At 38.7% G+C, this 11,952-nt stretch overlaps 1 protein-coding gene across 1 annotated transcript in view; it reads left to right on the top strand.

Moving 5' to 3' along the window:
• The first annotated feature begins 8,469 nt into the window (after positions 1-8,469).
• Positions 8,470-11,952, top strand: part of arhgef39 (Rho guanine nucleotide exchange factor (GEF) 39) — a 48,355-nt gene continuing 44,872 nt past the window's right edge. The window contains exons 1-2 of the mRNA XM_071541015.1: positions 8,470-8,619; positions 10,297-10,391. Of these exons, the coding sequence (XP_071397116.1) occupies positions 8,470-8,619; positions 10,297-10,391 (245 nt within the window). The remainder of the gene's footprint in view (positions 8,620-10,296; positions 10,392-11,952) is intronic.

The following is an 11,952-nucleotide window of genomic DNA, read 5'->3' as shown; positions in this document are numbered from 1 at the left end:
GAAGTTGGACAGTACTGTGTGTATGACTGATTTTATGAGACACAAATAAGACACAAGTGCTAATAAACAGTATATTACTACAGCTTGAGACGCGGAGCAGCCATCTTGGATTTTGAGGTCGGGGTTGGTGAGGTTCTCCCGACTTTCCGAGTCGGAAATCCGACTTCAGGGGGCGTTCCAGTTGAAATTTCTTCCCAGTGCAAATGGAACGTATCAATAGAGCAGATATTTTACTTCGTTTTTATTAAATATTAGATTGAAAATATTAGATTAAATATTTTTTTCCCTAAATTTTGACTTTTAAAAGGCGTGAAAAGTGGAGGGGCACAAAGACAAAATCAGAGTCAAATCTGATTCAAGCCCCTGAAATTTGAACTGCGTGATGGACTGTTTGCCATAACTTCTCTGGTGTTCATACCAGCTAGAACACATGAAGAAATAGCTGAATATGAGCATCAGTTCAGACTTCATTTTTGTTATGCTAAGTAATATCTTTTCTCATTTACAGTCATTTTCTTATCAAGACAATCAGAAGGTGGGCCTTCTCATTGGCTGTGGCTATGGTATAGTGGGCTATGCTGAAGCCATTCTACAGTCCCCAGACCTTGTCTATCCAACACAAATTCAATACAGGCCCATTTTGCAGTTTGACGGTTGAGCGACAGCTTTTGAGTGAGTTAGTGTCCCTGACCGTCAATTAGGAGCAGACCTCATTGACACGCATAAAAAATCCTGCCATCCAGTGCTTTCAGTAATTGCGGGCATGACAGTTTATCATTATCCATGAAAACCATTGGGTTTTGCAAACACATCACTGTTTTGATGGTCCTCCACCACTTGAGTGTCACTCAATTTTGTGCGTCTGTTTGTTTCCATGTGATTATTTTTTTTCTCCTCCCAAGGCCAAATGGTCATTTCACTTTAATGAGCTCACCATTCTCCAAAACACAAAACAGCAAGGGGAGTGGAGTGCCAGGTTGCGAAGGCTGATTGAGAGTTTTAATCAAGGCCACTAAAAAGTAGACAATAGGCAATTACAGCAGATTGCTTTTGAAAATCCGAAAAAACAGTCTATCTCCATTTGTATTGTTTTCCTCCCACCTTTGTTTTTTTTTCCTGGTTTATTTGTTTGTTCGGAATGCGCGGGACTTATTTCCCCCGTCCGACGCCGTAATCTACGGTTTTCCGCCGCCCCGAAACCTCGGGATTTAAAAACGATTTGCTCGTCCGGGAAAGTTGGAAAACAGTCGCTTAAAAAGGTCGTCGTAAGATAAGAGCGAAGGCGCACTTTGAATGATTATCCGCAATTAGGGAGTAAGAGTTTGGCCTTCTCGTGACAGCAGAGACTTTACCCGGGAGAGTTCGAGAAACAATTGCTGAAACGCCCCAAACGCATTACAATTTTGACTAATTAAGACTAACTGATACAATTATGCACTTCTAAGCACCGCAGAAGCCTCACTCAAGTGTCAACACTTGACGCCGTGATTACCATTTGACAAAAACATTGTCAATTACAACTCAGAAGTTAACTGAAGAGGCAGCACAGAAGCGTTTAAAAACCTAAATTAAGCCTTTGCCCCCCCCCCCCCCCCTTCAGCAAAGGGTAGATAATGGTATTCCACATCAATAAACACTTACAGATTTTTTTTTCACATCAAGTGCCAGCATCCTCCGGAAAAAAAAAAGTGCTATTTGACAGTAACATTTCCCCCTGTACTCACTCAAGAGACTTCTGTCCAACAGCGCTCCTATTTATTTTGATGTGACTTTTATTTGTTTTTTTTTCTCGCCCCCCCCCCCCCTTTCTTTTATAGCAAACTCATTTGATATCTCTTGGTCTTGCAACCTCGTTTCATATGACATCTTCAAGCTAAGGTAGCCTCGCCTCCCATGCGTTGAATAATGCATGACCTGAAATCCAATACTATTGGATTGGAGAGAGGGGGACTCAAAAGTTGAATTACAAAACATCACATTCTTTCATCTCATGAAGTTTTTTTTGCAAAGTGCAGGGGTCAATTATGAGTCCTCTGGCAATAGCCGGTATGAATAATGCACTGAAGGGCTACAAAACCTTGGGAGAGTTGCTGTACTTGTGTAGATTATTGACGCTTATACGTTTTTTTTTTTTCTATCCTCAGGTAAAAAAAAAAAAAAAAAAAAAAGAATGGCCCCTTTGTCTGTGGTCTCTTGCACTGTTCATGCCTAGATAGCCTGAAGGCAAAATAGGCCTAATTTGCACAGGTCTGTTTTGGGGCCAATTATTATAATACCAAATGTACTGGAAACACAATAAAATTGAAAACAATAAAGAGTGGACCCGCCAATATCATCATACATTTTAATGAACTTCTCATTAAAGATGCATTTTATCTGTTCAGCAATTTGCAGTGTTTTGGCTCACTTTCTTCACACTCCTCCACATTACCTGGAATACGTGGCCGTCCTGCACAGAGGGCCGATGTGAGCCGCTGGGTTTTTGCCTCATTTAAACTCTGTTCAAGCATCTTTTGAGTCAGGCATTTTTTTTTTTTTATATTGACAGGAGTTTGCTGTTTCATAGTAAGGGAATGTGGCTGCTACACAAAGCAGGAAATCCTAATTGTGATATCACTTCAATATTCCTCTTATATTTCTTTAAGGAAATTATATGTAATTTATAGTTTTGCTGTGGTATTTCTATTGTATCCTTCTAAAAGTTCTTACAGGATTGCTATAGTTCCTTGTCATAATGTGTAGCATATTTCAGTTTTTCAATTACAATCAATTACAGCCAAGAAGCAACTTGAGTAGTTTAAGTAGTTTTCCCAGCTATCAGTTACTTTACACTGGAAGACAAATATAGCCTAGTAGAAAAATTTGTTCTACAACTACTTTGTAAAAAATAATCATATCTACATCTGCTATGTCATATGATACAAAATCACATGATTGATTAGGATGTTAACTAAAATTTTATTTATTTGAACCAAATAACCTTATCTGGCTTCATCATAATGATAACTTTCTGCTGGATAAACATCACTCCTACATCTGGATCTAAACCCAAACCCAACTATTTGGGCTTTTTTTCTGGGAGCAATAGAAACTTGAAATAAATAATAATGAATAAAAAAAATAAAAGGCTCTTTGTAACATCTGACTGGTACAGCCTTGACAATAAATGAGGGAATAAAAATAATTTAAAACATTTCTTTTTTTAAAGATGAAAAATACAATTCCCTTTTTTTTTTCTTTCAGAGCCAAAAAAACACTTGGCAGCTGCAGTAGTTAACTATGCCTCAGAATGATAAAATAGTAATAAACTATTAAAAACACCATCCAAATGTGAATTCAGTTGAACCACCACTAGCTTAATTCCATGTATTAAAACTACTACTTTAATCTCCAACACTGGTAATGATGTATGTATCAAGAATGTACTATATATTTAAATACAGAATCCCAAAAATCCCCCACACCTGTTTTGACAGTAGTGATTATAGACTGATTTGTTGCCAGTTCTGTGAGAGAAATCCTCCCATATGTGTGTTGTTTTTTTGGAGGATTTGGTCTCTATCAGCACTAGATGTCAGTGTTCAGTGCTCTGTCGGCTGCAGGCACCATCAACCACTGCAACCACTGTTATTGACTACTGGGATATGTTCCAGAAAAATGCATCCTATTTTTTTTTTTCTTTTCACTTTTAAGTCCACACTCCTCATGGATTTCAAGCTATAGCCTACTGCGTCAGGGCCTGATTACTGAGGGCATCACTTTCATCTTCCCCACAAAGATTCATAATGAGCTTCAAACTGCTGAGCTTTTCTTTTCATTTCTTTTCAAGGAGGTACGGTAGCGCCAAGTGGATGAATTCCCAGCACTTGTTGCCGGTTAAGTAAGCTAAACTTTTACTTTGGCCGCGTAAAACGAAGAGGTGCTAGCGAAGTGGCATGTTGTTGTGGTTAGTATCTTCATGTGGACGTTTCAGTTCTGCAGGAGTGGGACGTCTTTCTTCAGTGTCTGTCTTGGTTTTTGGAGCAGCCAATCAGCACGCGCGGCGACGTCACAACCAGGAAGAAGGAAGCCTAACCGAAAAAGAGCGCCTTGATTAAAACTTTCAACCGGAGACGTTGCCTGAAGGTGAGTCCCTTGTAACTAGCTCGATATACAGTATGTAAATATGTATATGTATACGCGATATAATAACATTGTACCTTGATACAGCATTGTATTTCTAACACGAAGTAGCATTGCTGTCTATTAGACGGAGTTTAACAACTTTAGAAAAGCTATTTCTCCAGAGAGTTGTTTAGGGTGGGGACCAAGCGACAAAGATTGTACTAAATTTAAAACGGCTAAAGATTTAGTATTGACATTTTATAAGCTAATTCATTTTCTTCAATAATGACAAAAGGTTGCAGTTTGTATCCTTGACTTGTTATGTAACGTTACATAGTTTCCATTTGCAGTGTACATAGCCTACTGTATGTTTTCATTGCCTTAGGGCAGTGGTGTTTGGACAGTGGTGGAAGAAGTACTGAGATCTTTTACTTCAGTAAAAGTAGCAATACAACAATGCAAAGATACTCCATTACAAGTAAAAGTCCTGCATTCAAAATCTTACTTAAGTAAAAGTACATAAGTATTGGCAGCAAAATGTACTTAGAGTATCAAAGTAAACATACTCATTATGCAAACTGTCCCTATTTAGAGAGTTATATTTTTCATAAATTATTGGAATATTAATACTGATTTATTGACATACATGTACATGTAAGCAGCATTTTAAAGTTGTCAACATGAAGCTAATCTTAACAATTTAGCTATACTTTTGGGTAGTCTAATCTATAACAATGCTATTTTATAGTTATTTTATAAAGATGATCAAATGTTTTAAATATAAAATATTGATCTGGAAAGTAATTAGTAACTATAGCTGTGAAATAAATGTAATGGAGTAAAAAGTACAATATTTCCCTCTAAAATGTAGTGGAGTATAAGTACAAAGTAGCATAAAATGGAAATACTCAAGTAAAGTACAAGTACCTCAAAATTGTACTTAAGTACAGTACTTGAGTAAATGTACTTAGTTACTTTCCACCACTGTGTTTGGACTAGGGTTAGACCTTCACTATAGGGGCAGATTCATGGGACCTGGTCCAGTCAGTGTCGTCCACCTCTGATATGGATATGATGATGATTATTATTGCTGTTGTTTTTGTTATTCTGGGCTTCAACTGAGAGTTTGAATATACACAAAATATGGGCTATTGGCAGCTTCAATTGAAAAATATTGGTATCAGCCTTCAGAAACCAGTATCACTCTAATCCTACTTTGTAGAAGTGAACCTGCACTGACCTTTATTTCCACAAATACAAGTAGGTGTGGCTCTCCCATTATGCACCAATGCATTAAAAAGAATGGGAAAAGGGGAATGATTGCTTTCCTATTCAGTCTGAATGGAGCAGGCTCTACATCTTAATGCCATCCCAGATTGCAGTATTGGTTGTGTTGTACTGTGTTTTCACAAAGAGTGAATACTGAACTCACCAGACAGGAATACCATGATCATCTTTAAATTCAGAAGTATTCCTCTATAGGTTTTAAGAATAATTTAACAGATGACGCAATTTGCAAGGGTTAGTAATTTTTTAGTTTTTTGTAATGCCTAGCCTATCGTTTTGTGTTCTCTAGGCTTTTACTGTAGCATTAGTATATACAGTATGGTAAGCTGGCAGTGTACCAGAATTCAGTAGCTAACTTGGTCATTTTTAACAAGTTTCTGGCCATACTGGTTAAGGTCTTATTCGAGTTAATGTGTTTCTATGAACCTTTAATACCCTGTGACTGAAAAAGTAAAAAAGAAATACCAAAAGTAAAAATACCAAAGATTTGCTTGCTTTTCACCATTTTATATCATTATATAATGAATACGTGTTTATTTTTTGCTGCTATTCAGACAAAGTAAGCAATTTTAAGACATCAGTTTGGGCTCTGGTAATTTGTCATTATTTTTGACATTTTATAGCCTAAATGATTAATCGATTGATCGAAAAAAAAATAGTCGCTAGATTAATCGATAATGAAAACAATTGTAAGCCCTACATTTGTAGAATACTTTTATGGAAATTAGCCATTCGCTATTCATTTTAGGGCTGGGCGATAATTCAATATTATCGTTTATCGTCTCAGTGGAATCATATTGTGATGATATGAAGATATTTTAATATCGTGACACATTTCTGCTGTCTGAATTGATGATGACAAGCAAATTTTACTTTAAAACTCTCATAAAATGAGGTATGGTAGGAATATTATTTGAATATCTCTGTTTTGTTTGACATCACACCTAACATCACCATTCGGTTCAATGAGATGAACATTCATTTGATTATTTAACGTGATTTTGCATACATGAACCATATCGTGATATATATCGATATCGAGAAAAATCCTTACGATTATCATGATACTGATTTCAACCATATCGCCCAGCCCTGATTCATTTGCGTTATCAGAGATTTAAATCGGCCGGATAATTGTTTACATCCCTAGTTTACATGCCACAGTAACCAGTTTCATATAGGAGTACACCATGCATCTTAACCACAATAAACAAGTTTAATGAGCTTACCCGGGTTATTCTAACTCAGTTATGATATTAACGTGTCAACCAAAACCAGGTTTGTTGAGGCAAAGTCTTTGGACATTGGACACACAGCCAGTTAGACTGTCAACTGGAGATTTTCCCACCAGCGAGTTTGTTGCAGAATTGTTTTGTTTGTCGGACTGTGAAGCCCGACTCGGTAATGCACTGGAGTTTGACTCATCGACCCGTCACACGGAAGCCCGTCGTCTACCTGGCTCTCTGTGGGATGAAGTGTACCCTGGTTAGCATTGATCAGGCCCTCTTGTTTACAGTGCGGGGCTCCCTAGGGACGGCACAGGGGTTAATTGCTGCTAAAGCGCTGCTCCCTGCCCACTCCTCGGCCCCGCTAATACATAGGAGATGACACTAATGAGGGAGTGCAGGGAGGACACCTCTTATCCGTGGTCGAGGGGGGAGGGAGGGGGTGGGGGGTGTTGTTGATGACAGCCAGAGTTGGTCTTGGGAGAGATCAATCGGTGAGAGACGGTCATTATTTATCGTGCCATTAGTGGTTGCTGACCAGCGACCGATCTAAATGCAGGAATGTTTCCTTTACTGAGTTACAGGAACAGTTCACCTCATAATTAAAATCCTGTCATTCTCTACCAGTGTCTGAAAGGAACTTTTTGGCTCACATGCCAGGGCTGGGAACTAAAAAATAATATATTTTTTTAGCAGCCAAAATATACATTTTTCATAGGAATATGTCACCATGCCTGTTTTCACTGTCTTTTTTTCCCCAAATGTCTTTATTGGTGAAAACAGTACTAATCAGAATCAGAATCAGCTTTATTGGCCAAGCATGTACACATACAAGGAATTTGACTCTTGGCGGTTTTTCGTTGCTCTCAATGTACTTACACAGAATAAATATACAGCTAAAAACAAGGACAACAAGATAAACAGAGGCAAACCTAAATATTTAACTACTATGTACAAATATGCATATATATATATATATATATAAAGCTCTGGAAAAAATTAAGAGACCACTGCAAAATTACCAGTTTCTCTGGTGTTACTATGTATAGGTATGTGTTTGAGTAAAATGAGTAAAATTAACATTTTTGTTTTATTCTATAAACTACTGACAACATTTCTCCCAAATTCCAAATAAAAATATTGTCATTTAGAGCATTTATTTGCAGAACAGACAACTGCAGACAACTGGTCAAAATAACAAAAAAGATGCAGTGTTTTCATACCTCGAATAATGCAAAGAAAACAAGTTCATATTCATTTTTAAACCACTTATCACCACTTTTCTTTGAAATCGCTCATCTTCACTCCCCTACATACATAGGGGGAAAAAAATAAAACACAAAAATAAATACATTCAAAAAAATCAAAGAGAAAAAAATTAGAAAATCAATCAATAAGGAAGGGGAGAACTCTTTGTTAGTCTAAGCCAGTTGGTTACAGAATATGCTTTTTTTTTCCACTGGTATTTCATATATAGAATGAAGTACTGTGTAAAACTTGCTCGCTCTCTTATACAAAGGATCAAGGTTGTAATTCCCTCAGCCGCCTCTGTCGCTTTTCAACACAGCTGTTGTTGTTGTGTTGAGTTTTTGTCACCGTTATTTCCAGTTTCCCTAGGTTAAGGTTGCCTCTTAAATTTTCATGCTTCTGTGGAATGTAAATAAACGAATAATACGAAGCCACAGCAAGTATACACTCATTCATATGTGGTGAAATGTTTGACTTTCTGTTTCGGGCAAGTTCATCTTCATTGTTAGTATACCGCTGCTTTTAGCCCTGGCCTTATCCGTTTGCTTGTGTTTGTGCAGCTTCCTCCTCCTCCTCCTCCTCTTCCTCTTCCTCAGCCGTGGCCATGAGCTTCTCCCCCGGCCCGTCCGGCCCCTTTGGGTGCACCAATATCCAGGAGCAGAGGGACCGCTGGGAGAGGAAACGCAGCCGGACGGCCAGAGAGCTGGTCCAGACGGAGCAGCGCTACTGCCAGCAGCTGGAGCTGGTCACCACTGTATGTAGGAGTCAGTAACTCTGTTCACAAATGAAAATGAAATGAAAGAAATACCTTGACTTGTGTAGTTTCACCAAAAGATGCGACTGGGACCAGCAGCAGTGTTTTATTTCCTTATGTTATGTCCACTCTTAATACAATTTGACAAATATGTTGGACATTCATCACCCAAAACATTTAATTTCCTGAGGTCCGTCTTCATATACTGCTCATTTACAGTTTTAGAACTTTCATTATGTTCAATTAGAAATAGTCTTTAGTCGTTTAGCTTTTGGCAGATTTTTGGCTTCTTTGGGGACTTTTAAATTTGTCTTAAATCCAATTCCAGGTAACATTAAAATGGTCTTAAAAAGTCTTACATTTCTGAAATATGCAGATACTCTGTAACTATTTCCTGTGTGTCTAAACTTCCTGGCACTTGTTTCATTGTCTTGTTAACAAATGCTAAGGATTATTTGCTACTACCGTATATTGCGGTGGTTCTCAACGTGGGGTCCGGGGACCACCAGGGGTCCTTGAGGGGGTTCCAGGGGGTCCCCAGCAAATGGATGAATTGTTAAACTTCACCATTATTTCATTTACAAGAAGTTAACACAATTAGAGAATGTAGAAGAATGACTGTTTTGGTCATAGTTTCTCTGTTATCTCTCTACCTACAATACAGATAGTCATGGGATTCTGGACAAAATCATATCTGACAATAAAAATATTCTCAGATTTGGGTCCGAGAGACAAAATCTCATCAAATGGGGGTCTTTGTCCCTAATGTGGTCTAAATTAGGGGTCCTTAATATGAAAAAGGTTGAGAATCACTGGTATATTGTATATTATTAACTACTACTGAATATGAGTAGTAGTTATAGTAGTTAAGTCGGGCCCAGTATAGAAATGATTCAGATCCTTGAAAACGCGATTGAATAGCATAGTCTGAATAAACAAATAAACTAGCAATAGTGCAAAAAATGGAAATGCAAAACATACTCAGAGGAGATTTCTCCATAAATATGCTGCATTCAAAGATAAGGAGTGCACTCATGCTGCACAATGCATAGCGACAGACTCAAGGTAAAACTCGCAGTTGTGTTCCGCCTGTACTGTTCATCCTTGCAGAGAGAACAGACTTTTGCATCCACCAATGCAGCCTCATTTATACACAATTACTCACCCTACACCCGTTCAGTCCAATTAAGAGCCATTTTAGGCCTAATGCACATTCAATTTGCTAATCCCATTTTCACTTCAAATGACTTGAGACCAGCACAGCTGTCGCTTTATTGTCAGTGTTGTGGTGCAGCAGCATCCCTCTGTATTTATTTGTGCATCACGCCAGCCAGCCAGACATGCCATGTAGCGTTTATAGTTAGCATGGGCTGTAGGGCTAAACTATCAACTAGTGAATCGCTGTTGTTTTGCTTTAGTGATGAATGAACTTGTATGGTTTTTTATGCGGCCTGGCGTGTTCCCCTTTGGTGATCCGGTATTACATTTGCTCTCCATGTTGGGGGAGTAATTGAGATGTCAGTGGTGTAAGCACTTCCTTATCAAATGATGTTTCCCTCCGTCTCAGGGGTATCCAATCAGCGATGACAGCCCAGTTCTAGACGGGGAGAAGCTTATTAATACGAACGGCGAGCAAACGCTTCATTCCGCCTCCTTCTGCTCTCTTGTTCCTCGCAGTACTTTGTGGAGATTCTGAAGGCCAAAGGAACCCTAAGGCAGGACATTAGAGGGAGCATCTTCAGTTCAATTAAACCCATTCATTCAGTAAACCAGTAAGTATCCTCTGAATAATTAAACGCATATCCATACTTTGGAGGGAGGGTGGGGAGAGGTGTGGGTGGGAGGGGGTGCGGGGTTAGTAATTTGTCTGTTGCATAAGAATTAAGTAAAGATAAACTCTTAGTTTACCAAGCATAGTCCTTATCTTCACCATTAGCAGGAATCAATGAGGTGGATCTTATCTTGTGGTTTAGGTGTTTTCTTCCCCTCTTGATAAATTGTTGCATATCAGTTAGACTTACTTCATACTGATCACGCAAACAAAAGACTTTGTGTACAGCGGTACAACATGTCATCAATCCTGGTAGTTTGAGGACAACATCCATATTTATCACTGGGTTTAGTTTGGCTTTGGCAGGGCATTATCATAATTAATTTATGAATACTTGTTGCCCGTTCAACCGAGAGACTAAGGTCTCCGGCTGGATGGGGTGGGGGGAGTGGGGTGGGGGGAGTGGGGGGGGGGGGGGGGTGGGGTGGGGGGGGGGGTCCGCTGCCTCTAACCCAGCTGGAGATCAGAGCTGATAAAAACTGATCTTGTGTGTAGACTTGAGATTGATCCGACTCAAGGTGTTGCACAACTAAAATATACACTTCTAAAAGTTTCATTATGCCAATGGAAGGCTCAGAATTGAACACGCTGACACGCTGAGACACTCGGATACCAAAACTGATATTTTGCATTGAAGCTTATGTTAGCCAATATTTTGGGTCAGTATTCAGTATGTTTAAATTTGACAGAATTTAAATTTGTGTCATCCCAAACTCACTTCTCAACCCGCAGAGTAAACCTTCCCCCTCACGTTTTCATTGATTGCAGAGGGATTTTTTTATTGTGACAGGTTGCATGTGCTGTGTGTGCGGGAGCATGGAATTAGGGCTGAACGATTTTGAAAAAATATCTAATTTCGATTATTTTGACCGATATTGTAATTGCGATATGATTTGCGATATTAGAGGGAATGATAGTTCTCATTGAAAAACGTATTAAAATGATTATGGTGTGATTTTTGCGGGGATCTGTACCAAACAAAGATGTTTTCTTAAATCTGTAGAATATGATGTGTAGGCCAGGACATCTCTGCAGCACCACGATATTTCATTTAAAATGGTATTTTGACACATTTCACCTTTAACAAATATTGCGCCTCCTGCGATTTGAAAATTGCAGTAGGCCATATTGCGATTTCAATAAAATTTTGATTAATTGTTCAGCCCTACATGGAATCCACGTCAACAGTGAGCTAGTATCAGCTGTAGCTCCCAGCTCCCGAAAGCTGCTTTATTGGAACTCTGATGGAACCGTTAACAGGATACTAAAGGAGGAAGGGTGAAAGTTTGAGCCACCACAGAGCAGCCAGAGTTTGGAAACAGCACACAAAATTAAGTTGTTTTAAAGAGAAGTCTTTGGGATGACCACATCAATGGCATCTAGCGTCCATTAGTGTTGTCTAAATCTCTCTGTCAATACTCCAAAGTGCGGTTTCCATGGAGAATCATAGACTTTCACTCTAAAGACAGCTGCAAAATGTACAACATCTCAAAAAGCTATAA

Source organism: Centroberyx affinis, unplaced genomic scaffold, assembly GCF_046629955.1.
Source record: "Centroberyx affinis isolate AG114_WGS23_722 - 3 ecotype Tasmania unplaced genomic scaffold, CSIRO-AGI_Caff_v1 ptg003770l_1, whole genome shotgun sequence".
Lineage (NCBI taxonomy): Eukaryota > Metazoa > Chordata > Actinopteri > Beryciformes > Berycidae > Centroberyx > Centroberyx affinis.
The sequence above is the reverse complement of the archived record's forward strand: the minus strand, read 5'-3'. Positions and strand labels throughout refer to the sequence as shown.